The sequence below is a fragment of the Halteromyces radiatus genome (assembly GCF_025201355.1).
Source record: "Halteromyces radiatus strain CBS 162.75 chromosome Unknown BX664scaffold_2, whole genome shotgun sequence".
NCBI classification, from domain to species: domain Eukaryota; kingdom Fungi; phylum Mucoromycota; class Mucoromycetes; order Mucorales; family Cunninghamellaceae; genus Halteromyces; species Halteromyces radiatus.
This window is the reverse complement of record NW_026251688.1, coordinates 902501-919311: the sequence shown is the minus strand read 5'-3', so window position 1 is coordinate 919311 and position 16811 is coordinate 902501. Positions and strand designations below refer to the sequence as shown.

General features: G+C 33.3%; 8 protein-coding genes across 8 annotated transcripts in view; 7 read left to right on the top strand and 1 right to left on the bottom strand.

The window, feature by feature from the left end:
• Positions 1-199: 199 nt before the first annotated feature.
• BX664DRAFT_324124 (uncharacterized protein) lies at positions 200-878 on the top strand. The gene is made up of 4 exons (XM_051543770.1): positions 200-249; positions 351-462; positions 522-578; positions 650-878. Coding segments are annotated over exons 1-4 (372 nt in total). The 5' UTR covers positions 200-247; the 3' UTR covers positions 851-878.
• A 201-nt stretch (positions 879-1079) lies between these two features.
• BX664DRAFT_258050 (uncharacterized protein) lies at positions 1080-2366 on the bottom strand (the record flags this gene model as incomplete). Its single annotated transcript, XM_051540535.1, has 4 exons — positions 1080-1569; positions 1643-1739; positions 1812-1972; positions 2038-2366. 4 exons carry the CDS (start codon positions 2364-2366, stop codon positions 1080-1082), a joined length of 1077 nt encoding a protein of 358 aa, XP_051402724.1.
• Positions 2367-2969: 603 nt separating this feature from the next.
• BX664DRAFT_60249 (uncharacterized protein) lies at positions 2970-4191 on the top strand. The gene is made up of 4 exons (XM_051549651.1): positions 2970-2997; positions 3067-3442; positions 3525-3886; positions 3975-4191. The coding sequence occupies exons 2-4, from the start codon at positions 3272-3274 to the stop codon at positions 4093-4095; spliced, it is 654 nt and encodes a 217-aa protein (XP_051402723.1). The 5' UTR covers positions 2970-2997; positions 3067-3271; the 3' UTR covers positions 4096-4191.
• BX664DRAFT_60239 (uncharacterized protein) lies at positions 4161-5266 on the top strand. The gene is made up of 3 exons (XM_051549650.1): positions 4161-4206; positions 4279-4323; positions 4400-5266. Exons 2-3 carry the CDS (start codon positions 4299-4301, stop codon positions 5146-5148), a joined length of 774 nt encoding a protein of 257 aa, XP_051402722.1. The 5' UTR covers positions 4161-4206; positions 4279-4298; the 3' UTR covers positions 5149-5266.
• Positions 5267-5349: 83 nt separating this feature from the next.
• Positions 5350-8578, top strand: BX664DRAFT_355845 (fungal-specific transcription factor domain-containing protein). The gene is made up of 4 exons (XM_051547854.1): positions 5350-5710; positions 5806-5832; positions 5934-5940; positions 6030-8578. The coding sequence occupies exons 1-4, from the start codon at positions 5591-5593 to the stop codon at positions 8501-8503; spliced, it is 2628 nt and encodes an 875-aa protein (XP_051402721.1). The 5' UTR covers positions 5350-5590; the 3' UTR covers positions 8504-8578.
• Positions 8579-9746: 1168 nt separating this feature from the next.
• BX664DRAFT_355844 (uncharacterized protein) lies at positions 9747-11690 on the top strand. The gene is made up of 3 exons (XM_051547853.1): positions 9747-10344; positions 10431-10667; positions 10841-11690. The coding sequence occupies exons 1-3, from the start codon at positions 9792-9794 to the stop codon at positions 11605-11607; spliced, it is 1557 nt and encodes a 518-aa protein (XP_051402720.1). The 5' UTR covers positions 9747-9791; the 3' UTR covers positions 11608-11690.
• Positions 11691-12232: 542 nt separating this feature from the next.
• On the top strand, positions 12233-13582 carry BX664DRAFT_311431 (GDSL lipase/esterase; the record flags this gene model as incomplete). The annotated part of the gene is made up of 6 exons (XM_051542576.1): positions 12233-12478; positions 12650-12657; positions 12732-12915; positions 13052-13169; positions 13225-13420; positions 13495-13582. The coding sequence occupies 6 exons, from the start codon at positions 12233-12235 to the stop codon at positions 13580-13582; spliced, it is 840 nt and encodes a 279-aa protein (XP_051402719.1).
• A 391-nt stretch (positions 13583-13973) lies between these two features.
• BX664DRAFT_370231 (topoisomerase II-associated protein PAT1) overlaps positions 13974-16811 on the top strand; it is a gene marked incomplete at its 5' end in the record, with an annotated part of 3427 nt that continues 589 nt past the window's right edge. The window contains 11 exons of the mRNA XM_051548634.1: positions 13974-13993; positions 14076-14287; positions 14377-14478; positions 14576-14670; positions 14730-14778; positions 14833-15383; positions 15441-15714; positions 15789-15949; positions 16056-16216; positions 16281-16355; positions 16408-16756. Of these exons, the coding sequence (XP_051402718.1) occupies positions 13974-13993; positions 14076-14287; positions 14377-14478; positions 14576-14670; positions 14730-14778; positions 14833-15383; positions 15441-15714; positions 15789-15949; positions 16056-16216; positions 16281-16355; positions 16408-16756 (2049 nt within the window). The remainder of the gene's footprint in view (positions 13994-14075; positions 14288-14376; positions 14479-14575; positions 14671-14729; positions 14779-14832; positions 15384-15440; positions 15715-15788; positions 15950-16055; positions 16217-16280; positions 16356-16407; positions 16757-16811) is intronic.

Below are 16811 nucleotides of genomic sequence, written 5' to 3'. Positions count from 1 at the left end.
TTTTTTCACTATCAATAAACACTCTCTTCTTCTTTTTTCAACTCAAAAGAACATACTTGATATGGGAAGATGACTTGCATAATAAGCTTCTTTTTTTTTCTTTTCTCTCAATTACCAACAAGATATCATGCTTGTTTGAATCACCGACATTATTCGCTGAGAGAAGAGAGAGGGATTTCCCTTTTTTCATTTTTTTTTTCCTGGCCTTCTTCTCGTCATCTTCGAGAACTTTGTTACTGTTAACATAATGTAAGTTGTCAATAATAATAAATGCATCGAGATGACCTTTTATATATATATATATTCATCTCTTTTTGGGTTTTGTTTGGATGATACTATTTTTTTTTTAGGACCACATCTGGTGGCGCTGGGTCCAGTCGAAAAGATGGAGGATTTGTGTTTGAACAACAAAACGATGTCCGGATGAATGAACTAGGCTCCAAGATCTCTGCTCTGAAAAATGTAACAACAACGATGAAAAAGAGAGATATTTATTTTTAATAAATTCTTTTTTTTTATAGATAACAATAGATATACATCAAGATGTGAATGCTCAAGATCGACTTTTAAATGAATCGGTAAAGTTGTGACAACATAGGAAAAAGGTCATTCATCTTTTTTTTTTTTTTCCTTCTTCTTTCTTATTTAGCACGGTATTTTCGACGGATTTGGCAATAGTTTGCAAAACTCTGTTGGTAGATTGAATCGAATGGTATCGAAACGACATCAACGACAATTATGTTTTTATGTTACAATAGCTTTAGTGGTCTTTTTTATTCTTTATTATGGTTCTGGTTTGATATCATGGTCTTCGTCTTCTTCGGAAGAGGTGAATCATGATGGTATTTGAAATAAAATCATTTTATTTTATCATTTGACTTTATTGGATTGATAAGCAATTATGTATGTAAGAAGGATAGAAATAACTGGAAGCTACATTGTTCAATATGGGTTGATATTAAATAACATTTATTGTATATGTAGAGATAGAAAAGAAATAAACAGTGTTGATCTAGTACAAATATATAAAAATAAAGTATAATATTACTGTTACAAATTAATAACAAATGGTACATAGTCTAAATTCCCAATCCACCACGGAAGACTTCACATTTCATTCCTTGTTCATATAAATCAATTCCTTGTAGTCCCCAGTGGCCAGGTTTATTCATATAAGAAATCTTCTTGCTTTTAATATCATCAATGTCCACATTATCCATCATGTCGTTATTGTTATACAACCGAGATGTTTGATGACAGTTAAAAATACTGGTAGGTTGATATGCGATTGGTATGTCTAGTGTCCATGCTGCAGTCAGTAATAGTTCTACATCCATCCATGTCTTGGCACCAATTTCCCGATAACCTTGTGTCAACTTCCAAGTATCCCGATCAGCTAAAGAGAAATCGCCAGCATGTCGAGTCATTTGTACATAGTTATCCTTATTCATTTCTACCGCCTTTGTCATTTTAAAACTACCCATAGGATAATCATCGTGGATACCGCATGCTTGATCTAATTCATCATCAGTTGGAAAACTGGATAATTGAACTGAATCTTCCTTTATCCTAAATATATATATATAAATTCCCAAAATGAGTTAAAAAAAGGATCTTTCTTTTTGTTTTTTAAAGGATTTACCCATTAGAATCATCCTTTTGAGACTGAGTATAGAATATTCCCTTTCGCCAAGACCTTGATTTCACAGCATTATGAAGATGGGTTGTCCAGATATCGTCTACCATTTGTTAAAAAAAAAAAAAAAAAAGGATAGGTTAAATTATACATAAAAGTTATCAATTTGTGTTACCAAGTTTGCTGCAAAGAACAAATTCACCACGAGCAAAACGGATACCAACATTCTTGGCTTCGAATTCATAGGTAGGTGAGCGGTCGGGTTGATAAAGGGAATCATGAATTTGTCTTGGCACAGTAAGAATACGATATGTCAGGAAATCAGAACGTCTAAATCTATATACATATATATAAATAACATGTCAATCTTAAAAAAAAAAAAGTTAAATAGTAGAACAAACCTAAAGCTATCACGTAAAGGACGTCGTTGAGGTTGAGGGTTCCAATCCACAAGAATGATTTCCATTAGAGTCTTTGTCTTTTCAGCCATAAGAAAAGTACTATCAATAGTATTTTGTAATTTTGTACGATAATCAGCTGTATAGTCCATAGGTCGAGCTGCCACTACTATAGAAAGATAATATTCAGGTACAACACCAGGATCAAGACAGGCATTGAAAAGTTGTTCGCGTGTGTATCCTAAAGTCTGAGGTTTTTCACAATAAAGACAATCGTATGTTGCAGTAGAAAGTAAATGAGTTTTATTTTGTGCAAATAAAAAGCTATCCATGGTGGAAGTAAGATAGTTTGGACCACTAGACGAATATATGAAACATAAGGTGAGAGTGATAGTTAATAAGGCAAACGTAGATAGAGACCGTATAGAAAAAGAAGCAATATAATTGTAGTATTTATTGGAAGTAATACCACTAGCTACAGTAAATCTAGCAGCCATGAATAAATAAGTAACAAAAGAAAGAGGAAAAAAAAAAAAAAAAGGGTTTTATATGGTCTGAATGATATAGTTGAAATTCCGCGTCGGTCGGTACTGTGGATGGTTGAAAATGAAAGCCAAGAATATGTTCATACCCCTCAATCTTTACATTCATGCATTTTTTTTATTATTATTATTATTCTACTTCTTCCTTTCCTGCTTCTCTCTCTTTTTTCTTCTTTTTTTTTTTCTTTTTTTCTTGTTTCTCTCTATTTATCATCTTTCTTTTTTTTTTTCAAGTGTGTGGTTGTGTGTGTGTGTGTGGGTTATACAAACTACAAACCTACACACCAAAAAAAAAAAAAAAGAAATCATCCTTGATGATGATTTTACTTTTACTTGTCTTTTATAGTTTATTCTGGTCAGAAAGTAAAGCCTACAAAGCAGTACGAAGATTTGGTCATTCTGTAGTTTTGGTCAATAATAGGTAAAAAAAAAAAATCTTTCTTTTATGTCTATTTCGTTCTCAGACTTCTTTTTCTTTTCTTCTTTCTAGTTTGTACTTTTATGGTGGTGATACAACAATTGGTGCTCCAGTAGATAGTCCTCTATGGATTTCCGATTTAGCCATCTTACCGATCGATGAGCCGTTCGCCTTGACTAGACTTCCTTGGAAACCTACTTCTGGTCCTCAAGCAACTTTAGGTGGTCCTACGGTATATTCCCATATTGCTTTTGCTGGTGGTAATCAAAACGGAAACATGATCATTGTTGGAGGTCTCATGCCAACAAATAGTACTACTGACGAAGCTGATGTGGCTTACAGTTATGATTGTGATCTTGGTCGTTGGAATACATTCAGTCTTCCTCCCAAAAATTATTTGAATCGACAAGGTGCTTTTGCTACCATAGTGACCGATGGTGTGGCCTATGTAAATTAAATATCAACTTCCATATTTTATATATTTGATTGACCTTTTCTTTTTTTTTTTTTTTTTTTTTTGGAGAAAATAGATATGGGGTGGGAAACGATCTCGGGTTCAAAAATTTAATAATACGGTTGAACAATTACCTTCTTCCATGTATCGATTAGATTCTCTTTATCCTGCCAATTCTACTTTACTCCAATCATCATCTCTCAGTCCTCCTTTACGTTATTCTCATACTCAAACTTTGGTGAATCAAAATGTGATTGTTATACTTGGTGGATTCGACGGTTCTACAGGTAGTCCAATTTCAATGCAAGATATATGGACATTCAACACTCTGACACATCATTGGACACAAGTGATGGCAACTTTAGATAAAGAAAACAAACCTGCTAATCGAAGCTCTCATAGTGAAGTACTCATGTCGGATGGTGTTTCTATTTTAATGCAAGTGATGATTATTTTGATGATTCAAAAAAAAAAAGCATCATTGAACTTATTCTTCTTTCTTTCTTTTTTTTTTCTATTCGGGTAGATATGGCGGTTATGATGGGTATCATGTTTTCAATGACGTCGCTGTGCTGGACACAAGAACTTGGACTTGGACTGTGAAAAATACCAATGCTGCTGTACAAGGTCGAGCCGATGTAAGTTGAAGAAAAGAGAAAGAATGAAAAAAAAAAAATGAAAAAAAAAATACAATCACACTGATTTGATAATCTTATCTTTCAAATGTGGATGATTTGCTCGTTATTACAAGCATACAGGTAAACCCGAAATTATATATATATATATTTATAATTAATCATCATTATATTTTTTTATATATTTTTTATTAGCTACCTTGATTGGAAGCAATATGATTGTCGCATTTGGATTTACTGGTAAGACAAAAATAAGAAAAAAAAACCACATCCAAAATGTATACATATATTAAAAAGTACTTTTTATGCTTTTTAGGTGTTTCAACATCACTTACTGTCATGTCTGATGTGGAAGTACTAGATATTACTACTTGGAGTTGGACTTCATATTATGTACCATCACTTGGTTATCCTGGTAACGGTGACAATCATAACATAGGCGGGGATGGCAATCAATTGACTCTATCAGGTACTCCTTCTATGGCAATTGTTGCAGGTGCTGTAACGGGTGGTCTTGTTGTCTTTGTTTTGATCATTGTGGCATTATATATATTCAATTTTCACCAAAAAGAACGACCTTCTCCAACACTACAAGATGGGATGGAATCATCCAATAAAGATTCAAGTATTCCTCCAATGGATCATACAACAACATGCGATCCTTTTACAAAATTGCCTAAATCAGTATTATCAGCTTCACCATTATTATCAAACAATCATCTTAAAAGAAATAGTTCTTCATTACCATCACCTTGGAAAGATCACTCTTCGTCTCAATGGAATGTTCGACGTTCAACAACCACTTCAGGATTGACTCATCATCTTCCTATCAGTAAACCAGATGAACCAGCCAATTATGATAAATATACAATTATACGACGAGTAGCTACACAACCTCTGCATCATTCACTTTATATGGAAAAAGTTCAAAATCAACAAAATGAGAACAGCAATAATGATAATGATGATGATGATGGATTTGATCGACAGGAATTCATTTTACACTCCGGCGAAATCTCTGATCAACATACCGTAGTGGATACATTTGGAAAACAAGATGGATAATACCCTTTACATATATATATTTGCTGTTATATTATTATTATTATTATTATTATATTTTTATATTCATGTTATTATTTTGTAAGTGATAACATTAAATAAAAAAGAACTGTATAATTTTTTTTCTTTTGATTGATAAAAAAAATACGCGGTGATTAAAAATATTGCTGATTATTGGATATTCTTTGGTTCACTTTTTTTTTTTTTTTTTGTCTTTTCTTTTCCTTTTTATCTCTTTTTAACTGAACAACAAACTTTTATATTTTATATACTTTTACTCTCTCTCTCTCTCTCACATACTTTATCTCAATCTATCTCTACAGATTGGATGTATCAAAAAATACTTACGACGTAGTTTCATCTTTTTATTTGATCAAGCCATCAGCAAAAACGTTATATCATTTTATCGTCATCCAACACTTTCCCTTAACCAACCTAGGCTGAAATGGCAGTATCTTCCTCCAAAAAACAACTAGTGAAAAGTAATGATCCATCTATAGACAGAAAACCCAAACGCTTCAAAGTAGGACGAGCCTGTTATTCCTGTCGGGTTAAAAAAATCAAGGTAAATAAAAATAGTTTTGACCCTTTTTCTACTTTCCGCGGAAACAATTTATGTTTTTTTTTATTCACTTTTTTTATATGTATATATATTGGTAGTGTGATGGAATTCAACCTTGTATGCAGGTAATATATAAAAATAAAAAAATAAAAATAAAAATCGAAAAAATAACCATGTATTGATGGATCATCCTCTATTTATTTATTTATTTATTTATTATATATAGTGCAAAGGTAAAGAAAAAGAAATAATAATAATAAAAAAAAAACAAAACAAAAGGATGATCCTGTATTCTTATACTTCCTTATTTATATATATATAGCTCGTCAACTATCATGTACATTTTCTTCCGATGGTGCTATGGATGATGATGATATGATTATCAACAATGATACTCCAAATCAAGAAGATCATCTGGATAATGGACAAGAAATGGAAAAATCATTAATATCAACAACAATGACAGCAACAACATCAAAAACAACAACAACAATAACAACGACAATGAATAGACAATCAAGTATACAACGTCAACAATTAGAAAATACTAATAAAAGTTTGGATTATCTTGGTACAAGATGGCCTGGTGAAGGAAATGAAGGCAAATGGTATATCAATGAACAACATCTTATAGAAATAACAACTGATTTATCAACAAAAGTCAACTTCAACAATACGACATTACCTTCACGGAAAGTTCAAAGTCAACTCATCAAATCTTTTTATCGTGAAAAATATCCTCTCTTACAACTGATACCCTTTGATTATTTTTCACAAGAATTTGACAAAAATGGTCCTTTGATTTCACCCTTTCTTTTACTGGTTATGTTTGCTCATGCTTCTGATGATGATCAAGTGGCGGATTCTTACTTCAAACAAGCATTGGAACTTTTGGATTATGCCATGACTTTTCCTTCTCTCAGTACTGTAGTTGCTCTCTGTTTATTGTCTCTTTATGAACCCAACTCTGATTATCGATTCACATCAAGAGCGTATGGAGCCATGGCATTTCGAATGTGTAATGGATTAGGATATGGTCAACTTCATCAAACTTCCGATATAGCTCACGAAGAATTAAGGAAACGGATATTATGGGGATGTTATTGTCTGGACAAAATGCAAGGTATATATTACGGAGATGCTTGGATGATACGACTAGATGATATCAATATGGATTTACCAAGGTGTCATTGGCCAAATGAAGATCAAGAAGAAATGGAAGGTTTTGTTGCTATTATTAAACTAATGCAAATGGCTGAACGATGTCTCAAACCTGATCATTTTTCCAAGCAATCTGTACACATGGACGAAACATTTGCTATGCATCTACATCAAGAACTTATTCAATGGTTACAAGCTTTACCACCTCATTTTCATTGGACTCCTTTACCGACCCTACATTCAACATCTACACCAGTTCCGACAGAACCTCCACGAAACTCGTCAGTCGCCCATTTACATTTACTGTTCAATATGATTCAATTGCGGATCCTTTTACCTTTTGCATCGCCTTCTTGTTCCAACCAATTACTACATCAAAGATGCATATCAGCAGCGACTAATTTGACTCAAATCACATGTTCCATGGCAGAGCAAAATAACCTTATCACCTCCTATCTTCTTACAGCAACTGGTATCATGTTGTCTACTCGGGCTCATCTTTTGAATTGTACAAATCAAACAACAAACTTGGCAAGACATTCTCGATTTATGTTCCAACGAGGTATGCGATCTTTATCTTCCATGATGCGGCGTAGACAAAGATTGATCCCTGGTGTTGACTCGTTTGTGATCCGAGTGGAACAAGCATTACATATAGCAGATTCTCAAGTAACAGCAAATGATCTTGTTGGATCCTTTTTAGTATCGACAAATGACACCCATGGTACGACAGATACAACAACAACTACTACTACTACTACTACTACTATCAATAACGCCAATAACCATATGTATCTTAGCGGATCTGAACAGAATGCAGCGGAAGTTTTATCACAAGCATTTGGTACATCAACATCATCATCATCGCCACCACCGCCACCACCATCATCATCAACAACAACAACATCATCATCACTGGATTGGCGTTCTCATCAACACAACAACCATTCACATTATCAACGACATCACGAACAGCCGGAACAGTTACATCATTCATCAGTGCCTCTTTATTTTTTGGAAACATCTGAAATGGATCATGTTTGGAATGAACGGATGGCTCCATCAAGTGTAGATGCTTTATTATACAAGTCACGATTTTTTATGGACGATCAACGTCAACAAGATCTCACTACCGGCGGTTTACTTATGAGTCATGCAAAACTGAATGATCCTTCATCCATATCCAATTGGTTCATGCGACAAACAAAAGATCGACATTGGGAAGCACAAACATCAAGTACAACACCATCATCGACAACCACCACATCCATCCCATCTTCCAATACACCTTCACAGTCTATGATGACAAATATATCAACAAGAACCGCAACAACAACAACAACAACAACAAATGACAATTCAGTTTTTTGGCCCATTGTATCATCATCTGAAACAGAATCATCATCTATCACGAAAAAGTCACCTGTCACTCCAACAACTGCAAGATCGCTTGGACATTATATGAATATTGGATTGGGCGTTTATGCATCGGCTCATCAACATCACAACGACGTCATTAGACAGCATATCCCGGAAGCGACAGGAAGCAGTTCATCCTCTAGACCTGTGATTCTTACACACCAAGGCCAAGTGATTGTGACACCAACAGATACCTCCATGGGACAAATAGAATGATACCAAAAGTAGAAAAGTTTAGCCGTTTAGATTGTGTGTAGTTAGATTAGTGAACCTTTTTTTTTTTTATTAGACTTTACATTTTATTTTATGATATTATAATAAATATATATATTGTTAGATTTTATTTACACAAATTGTTTCTAAAAGTAAAAGTCGCACCTGAGTCAAATGAAGTTACATAAGAGGTGAATAGGAGTAGTTAGGCGAACTGTGGAGACATAAAAAAGGGGTTGAAGTTTAACTGGTCGACTTTTCTTCTTTTTTGCGGATTCACATCATCCATATCGCACGATGGTTCGATGATAAAAAAAAAATAAAATAAAGGAATGTCCAAACATATTTTATTGAATAGAAAAGGAAGGAATATATATATATATATTAAGTAAGAATGGAAGAAAAATCAAATCTGGGAGGACGTTTCCAAGGATGAGTCATTTACTGCATAATATCAGGGGTTTTTCTATAATTACTATTTTTATTTGATGGTCCAACAGCAGAAGAGGATGATAGAAGGTGATGATGAAAAGGTGTATTATTGATTTGCTGTTGGTAATCAGTCATCGTTCGTTCTTGGCGTGATCACTAGGTACCGGATCCCTTCAGTAAAAAAAAAAAAAAATGGATTATTGCACTGTAATACCACCTATTAATATTGTTTTTTGTTGCTTTTCGAAAATTGAGACCAACCATTTTAGATATTTCTTTGTTCGCAGAGCCGTTATCTTTCAATATGTTTCTTAGCCCATACATATCAAACACTAGTCATCATCATTAACAAAAAGAGAGAGAGTCGATAATAAAGAACACAATTGCTTTTAATGATTATTCTAAAATAGATAATCTAATGAACAATTGATAATAAATGTTGCAGATGAGAGAGAGATAATATTAATGAGAATTTTGGATGAAAGCGAATACTGATCATGACACGAAATGAATTTTAGTAACCCAAAAAGGCATATTTAAAAATACAAATTTGGACCATAAATAAAAACAACATATATGCATCATTTGTAAGTGAAATAAAAAATAAAAAAACTTCATTCGCTCGCACCCATGCGACATTAACGACTGTTACCGGAATGATTCTTGGGTTAAATTTTACCTGATGCGGAAGTTTCATATCATCTTCTTCTCCCCCGCTTATGACGTGATAAGAGATTTCAAAAAACTTAAATCGCAGTTTTTTTTTCTTCACTCTCTTTCTTCTTCCATTTATCCACTTTTTTTTTTTTTTTTTTTTTTTTTTTTTTTTTACTTTCTCCTCCTTATACCTTTTTTTGTAATGTCAAGTCTTCATTCTATCTTTGAAACTCATTCTTCAAGTCATCAACCTGCTATAGTTATCCCCAAGTCCTGTACAGTTCCAACAACTTTGACATATCGCGAACTTGAACAAGTGATACAAGACTTTAGCACCAAGCTTACCAGTATTCTTCCTTCTGAAAGTTTGACGCTAGGCAATGCTATCTCCATTGCTTATCCCAATAGTCTTGAATTCGTAGTTAGTTTCTTAGGATGTGCTTTTATGCAACTGGTGGCATCTCCTTTGAATCCGGCCTACACCAAAGATGAATTCTTGTTTTACCTTGAAGATGCCAAAAGTACTGTCATGATCGTTCCTCCTGGTTCCATTCAACGTAACTATGCTGCTGTCATTGCTGCTCAGGAAAGACGTGGTGTCTATGTGGTAGAATTGTTTTGGGACGGAAACTCTATTCAATTGTATTCTCCTTATGCTCGTTCTACTTCTACAATTCAACCTATTTCTTTTCATCCTCAACCTCAAGATGTGGCTTTACTTTTACATACTAGTGGGACTACTGGACGACCTAAAGGTATAATAAATATAATTTTTTATTATTATTATTATTATTATTATTATTGAAATTAACTGAATCAAAACTTCCTATTATATATATAGGTGTTCCTTTGACTCATCTCAATTTGACAACTTCTATGAAAAATATTATTCGAACTTATGAACTCTCTCAACAAGATAAAACTCTTTTGGTAATGCCTTTATTTCACGTTCATGGTTTGATTTGTGGTCTACTCGCAACTTTATTGTCAGGTGGTACGGCTGTGATTCCGAACAGATTTAGTGCTTCTCATTTCTGGACAGATTTCATGGATAATGGTTGTAACTGGTATACTGCAGGTAAAACAATAAACCGGAAACACTAAAATAAAATAATAATAATAAAAAAAAATGATCCATTTTAAGGCAAAATAATCCATTTTTGCATATAAATTTGGGGTCATTCTATTTATATATATGTATTTTTTACTAACCTTTTTTTTTTTTTGTTTATGTCTCACCAATCTATGTAGTACCTACGATTCATCAGATATTGCTACGCAATCCCCCAACACAAGTCCCCAAGATTCGGTTTATCAGATCATGTTCCTCAAGTCTTGCACCATCTACTTTCCATGCAATTGAAAACATATTCAAGGCACCTGTATTAGAAGCTTATGCTATGACGGAAGCAAGTCATCAGATGACATCCAACCCATTACCTAAGAATGGATTACACAAACCTGGATCTGTTGGTTTTGGTCAAGGGGTGGAAGTCGTGATTTTAGATGATGAAGGCAACCCTGTGAAAGAAGGTGAAGTATGTATCCGTGGACTGAATGTGACCAAAGGTTATCTCAACAATCCCAAGGCAACTGCTGAATCATTTACAAAAGATGGTTATTTCCGTACCGGTGATCAAGGGAAGAAGGATAAGGATGGTTATGTGATATTAACTGGACGTATCAAGGAATTGATCAATCGTGGTGGAGAAAAAATCTCTCCTTTGGAATTGGATTCTATTTTACTTAGTCATCCCAGTGTAGCTGAAGCTGTGTCATTCGGTGTACCGGATGAAATGTATGGTCAAGAAGTACATGCTGCTGTCGTTCTCAAATCATCTACTACAGAAAAGGAATTACAAGATTATGTCAACTCAAAGGTGGCGAAATTCAAAGTACCTAAACGAATTTATGTGACGGATCATCTTCCCAAAACTGGTACTGGCAAAGTTCAACGACGTAAAATGGTGGATATTTTCTTCAAACCGAACTACTCTGTTCCTCTGGCCAAACTTTAGTTTGTACTATTCATAATATATGTTGTAGACAATAGTTAGATTTTTTAGATGTATGTTTATACAATTATTTGATTCAATAAAAAAAAAAAGAGGAATTGTTTTGAAATGATATTTCTCTATTATATTTTAATGATCTCATCATTTTTTTTTTTTTGGTTCATGAACAATGACAATAATCATGACATTTGACTGTTTCCATGGATGTCATTTTATTTTATTCATTGCTACTTGATGTATTTCATGGGATGGACACCTGCTAGATAAATCATCCATACCATCATGCGGAACTGTCATTTTTCTTCCCCTTTTTTTGTGTAATACGAGAATTCCTAAAATGGATGAAATCTCTTTTTGGAAAGAGAGTGTGATTACGTGTAGAGAGGGACCAAACGTCCTCCTGGATTATCCTCCTGCATGTCATCTACAAAAGTAATCTTTTTTCTACTCCAAAAAGTTATTCATGCTCCTCATACATCAAAAAAGGATATAAAAAAAATAAGGATCATTTTTTAAACTTTTCTCTCTTTTTCTTTTTTTTTTTTATTTTTTTTAATTCAACAATTGTACTATCATGTATCTAATTTATTTTCTTTTATTATCATTGATGATACAAAGTCATGTTACCATGCCAACCATTCATCATCGTCGAAAACAATCGTTTGATCTAGAAAACATCAAGACTCATTTTGCCTTTGGTGATTCGTATACAACTAATTATTTAGATTTACCTACCATGTCTTATCCAGATTATAATAATGTATCATCTACTAATGGTCGCAATTGGGTCAATTATTTTACTCAAACTTTACATCTTACTAAATGGGATTTGGCGTATAATAGTGCTCCTGTACAAAATACATTGGTGAATCAGGTAAAAAAAAAAAATCATTGGATATGATTTCAAAATGAACAACAACAAAAAAAGAAAAATATATAGATATATAAGAATGATGTAGTAAAAAACAACTGGGTGGATATAAAACTAATAAGGGAAAGCAAATATGAAAACTAAGTCTATTTCAATTCCATTCTCATTTTGTAGGACCCAAAGTAAGAAAATCCAGATCTAGCATATACTTAAATACTTGCATTCATTAATGTTTTTTTTATGTTTGTTTGATTAGTGTGATCGACGTCAATAAACAAATCATTCAGTTATTCCCAGAGTACTTTTTACAAAATGATGCTACTTGGTCAAAGGAATCAACCCTTTATAGTATTTGGGTGGGCATCAATGATGTTGGACTACTTTTAAACAACCCTATCACATCGTTGGATGTGATTATACACCGATACCGTCAATTGATTGTATGACAGCATAAAAAAAAATATATGTATAGACATATAAACAAAGTGCAACTCGTTCCATAAAAGGAAACTGACTAACCTCTTTTTCTTTTTTTTTTTTTTTGACTTCTTCCTTCATCTTATTTTGGCTAAACAGGATTCTTTATATGATAATAATGCAAGAAATCTCGTTTTGATCAACGTGCCTCCTATTGATAAAAGTCCAAAATGGGCACCACCTAAAACAGCTTCTAAAATGCGTGCTTTGGTAAAAGGTAAATACTGCACAACTCCTTTTTTTTTTTTTAAGTATTAATGTCTAGGATTTAGAATTTAATGAGAAAATAGAACAGATGGTTAACGATGTAGTTGATCAATACCATGATGGTCATTTCTATTTGATTGATGCTTGGTCTATTTTTACTCGAATACTGGATAATCCTAATGAATATGGATTTGGTAATGTCACTGGTTATTGCCCTGATTGGCGTCAACCTGAGGAACATGATTGTCAACCCATTGCTGAGTACGAATCACATAACCATAGATGATGACGAATGAATCAAAATTAAACTAATTCTTTATATATATTATATATAGGTACTTCTGGTTGAATGATTTACATCCTACTACAAAGGTGCATGCTCATTTTGCACAAGCTCTTTTAGATACTTTACAAAAAGTCTAATGTCTTATGAATAATAGAGCCAATCATAGATTCATAAAAATCAGTCACTCCAGTCAAATGGATTCCCGCCAAACAGCCTTTTTTTTATTTTTTTTCCACTCTTCCTCTTTTTTTTTTTGATCACTTTAATATATATATTCTACTTTTTATAGATCTTTTTATATTTAGTCTTCTTTATACTTTTTTATTACTTATTATATAAAACTTACTACCTTACTTATTAGCCTCATTAGGTAAAAAAACTAATCATGAAAAAGAAAAGATGTGGAATTTCACCCTTGTAGAGTAAAAGTATAACGTTCTCTTTTATTGATTATATATATATTTTTTTTCTTTCTTAAAAGAATCAACATTTTGGTGGAATAACTAGTTACTCTATACAATTGTTATTATGGGTGATTCTTTTTTCGGGTAAAACAAAAAAAGAAAAGAATGATAAAACAGCTTTTTAAAAGAAACTTACATACAATTCCTTTTTTTTTTTCTTCTATAGCTTCGATACGACTCTACCTCCAAGGGATGACGAAGATACTCTTCAACATCTTTCTGCAAAGGAACGTGCTGCTAGAGAAGATGCCGATGTTTACGATTTTGCGTCTTTACGCGATGAACTTGGGGATGAAGAAGTGAACGATGGTTTAGGTGATCAATTAGAAGAAATTGGTGATGATTTGAATGATGAAACTTTTGGTGACGACAATATAGGTAATATATATATATTATATCTTCTTTTTCTTTGGAGACTTGATATAGTAGTATGTTAATGTCCTTCTTTTTTTTATATACATCTTTAGGTCAAGATTTTGATTTCGCTGCGAATACTGTCAAATTCACTGCAAACTTGCCAGAAGAAGAGCGTATGCTCCATCATCGTAACAAACCTCATGAAGCTTCCGGTAAAACACATATTTCTTTTTTTTTTAAAAAAAAAAAAAGATTAATTTTTGGTATTCATGTTTTTTTTTTTTTTTTTTTTTTTTGGTTGGATTTTAGGCAATTTGGATCAACAGGATGGTCATGGTTGGAAAACATCAAATGAAATACCTGTCGACCGTCGTATGCCTACTGGTCATATGCAATACGATGAGGTAATTTTGGATAATACACGTGTACATAAAAATCTAATGTTTATAATATATATTTTTAGTCCTCTTCAAATGCTGCAAGATCAATCTGGGGTAACTTTGGAAACAATGGTAATGTAGAACGAAATGATTTATACTTTCATCTAACATGATGATTTATTATAGATACTTTTGGTGGAGTGAATCAAGGCAATGTATCACCATTTACTCGACATCAACAATTGGGATATCCTACTTCACTTCCTGGAATGTCACCTTCAACCTCCATGGGAATGTTACAACAACAACAGCAACAGCAACAGCAACCACAACGCCAACATCATTCACTTGAAGAAATTGAAGCAGAAATGCAACGTGCAAAATATCGTCAAAGTTATGGGGATGAATTCACATCTGGCAAGAAAATGTTAAGCTTGGCTGAAGTGGAAGCGGCAATGATGCAAGGTACTGGTCGTGTCCCTATGTTACAACAACAGCAACAGCAGCAGCAACAACAGCAGCAACAGCAACAACTGCAACAACAACAACAACAACAGCAATTACAACAACAGCAACAACATCTTCAACAATTAAGACAACAACAAGAAGCAGGTTTACCTCCATTTGGTTTTGGCCAACCTGATCCTGCACAAATCTTAGCTTTACGTCAACAACAAGAATTGATGGAACAAATGTCTATTGAACGGGAAATGAAACGAAGGGAAAATATGCGAAAGGTAACCAAAAAAAGAAAAATCGGTGTTTTGTGATATTCATTTTTATATATTCTATAGTCTCAATATGATAATCTGATGACTCAACATGATAAAGATTTGGTTCAACGTATTCAACTTACTCAATTGGCTTCAGGAGATCCTTATGCAGATGACTTTTACTATCAAGTATATTCATCTCTCCGGATGCGTGCTGCTGGACTTGGTGCCAATAAACCAACCAACAATGAGCAACGTGGACGTGGTCGCCGAGAAGATAACATGATGCAACGAATGCAACAGCAAGTTCAACGTATTGTTAATGATGCCAAACGACGACCTAAGCAAACTCAAGGTATATTTATCAAAATATGTTTCGTATGTTTAGTATAATATCAACCTTATTTACTTCTTTTTTATAATTTTTAGTTACTTTGGAAGGTGCTCTTGGTAAGATCACTAGTCTTTCAACTAGAAACCCGCGTCAAATACTTCAAGTTTCCGAAAAGAAGTCAAATCAAGGAGATGGGTCACCGTTATCGACTCATGAATCCATCACAACGTCATCTGAACATCCTCATATTGCAACCGTACGTTTTTTTTTTTTTTTTTTTTTTTTTTTTTTTTTTTTTTTTGTTATCGATAAAAAAAGATCGATTTGTACTATGCTTACCATCCTTTTTTTTTATTTAATAGACAAAGACTAAAAATGCGACATTGAACGATCGACGACGACTTCTTAACGTAGTTGAAGGACTTTATCTCAAGGTGTTAGAACTGGAACAAATGCGTAGACAAGGTCCTCCTCGATCGAGACGTGATGATGAAGAAGAACAAGAACGAAAGGTTGAAGAATGGTAAGAAAACAGATGGAAGTAAATGATCTCTCTTTTTTAATTTTTTATTTTATTTTATATAAAGGAACGGACAATACAATACCAAAGTACAACAATTATGGACAGCTCTCAAATTAATGGATGATGGAAAAGAAGGAAGGTAAGATGATCGGGTTTAGAGAAAAAGCATATGACTGATGTTATTATTTTAGTACTCCATTACTTGTCTCTATTCTTGGTATTAACAAAGGAAAGAAATTGATTCCACGTATCATTCGACCACTCAGTCATGATCAAAACTTGACTATGCTTAGCGTGATTGTTGCCAATTTTAGTCAACTTCAAATTTGTCAACATGTCATCTATCCTGGTACACAAGTAGCTAATGCTGAAGAAGCTCAACGACAACGATTTGTTCCCTTTGAAGATGTGGAATTGTTTATGAATGCAACGGCTCCTTCTCTATTGGGTTTTATCACTGAAGCACCTATGCACGTTGTTATTGGATTAACAAGATTATTTATGGAAAAAAGTGATATTAGATTAGTAGCTCAAACAAAGGTAAAGAAGGATGAAAAAAATTTTTTTTATGGATGACTGATGATTTTATATTTTA

Excerpts from the sequence above, each read along its gene's own strand:
- BX664DRAFT_355844 (XM_051547853.1), top strand. The coding sequence starts at position 9,792 with ATGTCAAGTCTTCATTCTATCTTTGAAACTCATTCTTCAAGTCATCAA. Across the intron at positions 10,345-10,430 it reads GACTACTGGACGACCTAAAG|GTGTTCCTTTGACTCATCTC; the intron begins GTATAATAAATA and ends TTATATATATAG. Across the intron at positions 10,668-10,840 it reads TTGTAACTGGTATACTGCAG|TACCTACGATTCATCAGATA; the intron begins GTAAAACAATAA and ends CAATCTATGTAG.
- BX664DRAFT_355845 (XM_051547854.1), top strand. The coding sequence starts at position 5,591 with ATGGCAGTATCTTCCTCCAAAAAACAACTAGTGAAAAGTAATGATCCA. Across the intron at positions 5,711-5,805 it reads GTCGGGTTAAAAAAATCAAG|TGTGATGGAATTCAACCTTG; the intron begins GTAAATAAAAAT and ends ATATATTGGTAG.
- BX664DRAFT_60239 (XM_051549650.1), top strand. The coding sequence starts at position 4,299 with ATGATTGTCGCATTTGGATTTACTG. Across the intron at positions 4,324-4,399 it reads TGTCGCATTTGGATTTACTG|GTGTTTCAACATCACTTACT; the intron begins GTAAGACAAAAA and ends TATGCTTTTTAG.
- BX664DRAFT_60249 (XM_051549651.1), top strand. The coding sequence starts at position 3,272 with ATGATCATTGTTGGAGGTCTCATGCCAACAAATAGTACTACTGACGAA. Across the intron at positions 3,443-3,524 it reads TGACCGATGGTGTGGCCTAT|ATATGGGGTGGGAAACGATC; the intron begins GTAAATTAAATA and ends TGGAGAAAATAG. Across the intron at positions 3,887-3,974 it reads GATGGTGTTTCTATTTTAAT|ATATGGCGGTTATGATGGGT; the intron begins GCAAGTGATGAT and ends CTATTCGGGTAG.
- BX664DRAFT_324124 (XM_051543770.1), top strand. Across the intron at positions 463-521 it reads AGATCTCTGCTCTGAAAAAT|ATAACAATAGATATACATCA; the intron begins GTAACAACAACG and ends TTTTTTTTATAG. Across the intron at positions 579-649 it reads ATCGACTTTTAAATGAATCG|CACGGTATTTTCGACGGATT; the intron begins GTAAAGTTGTGA and ends TTTCTTATTTAG.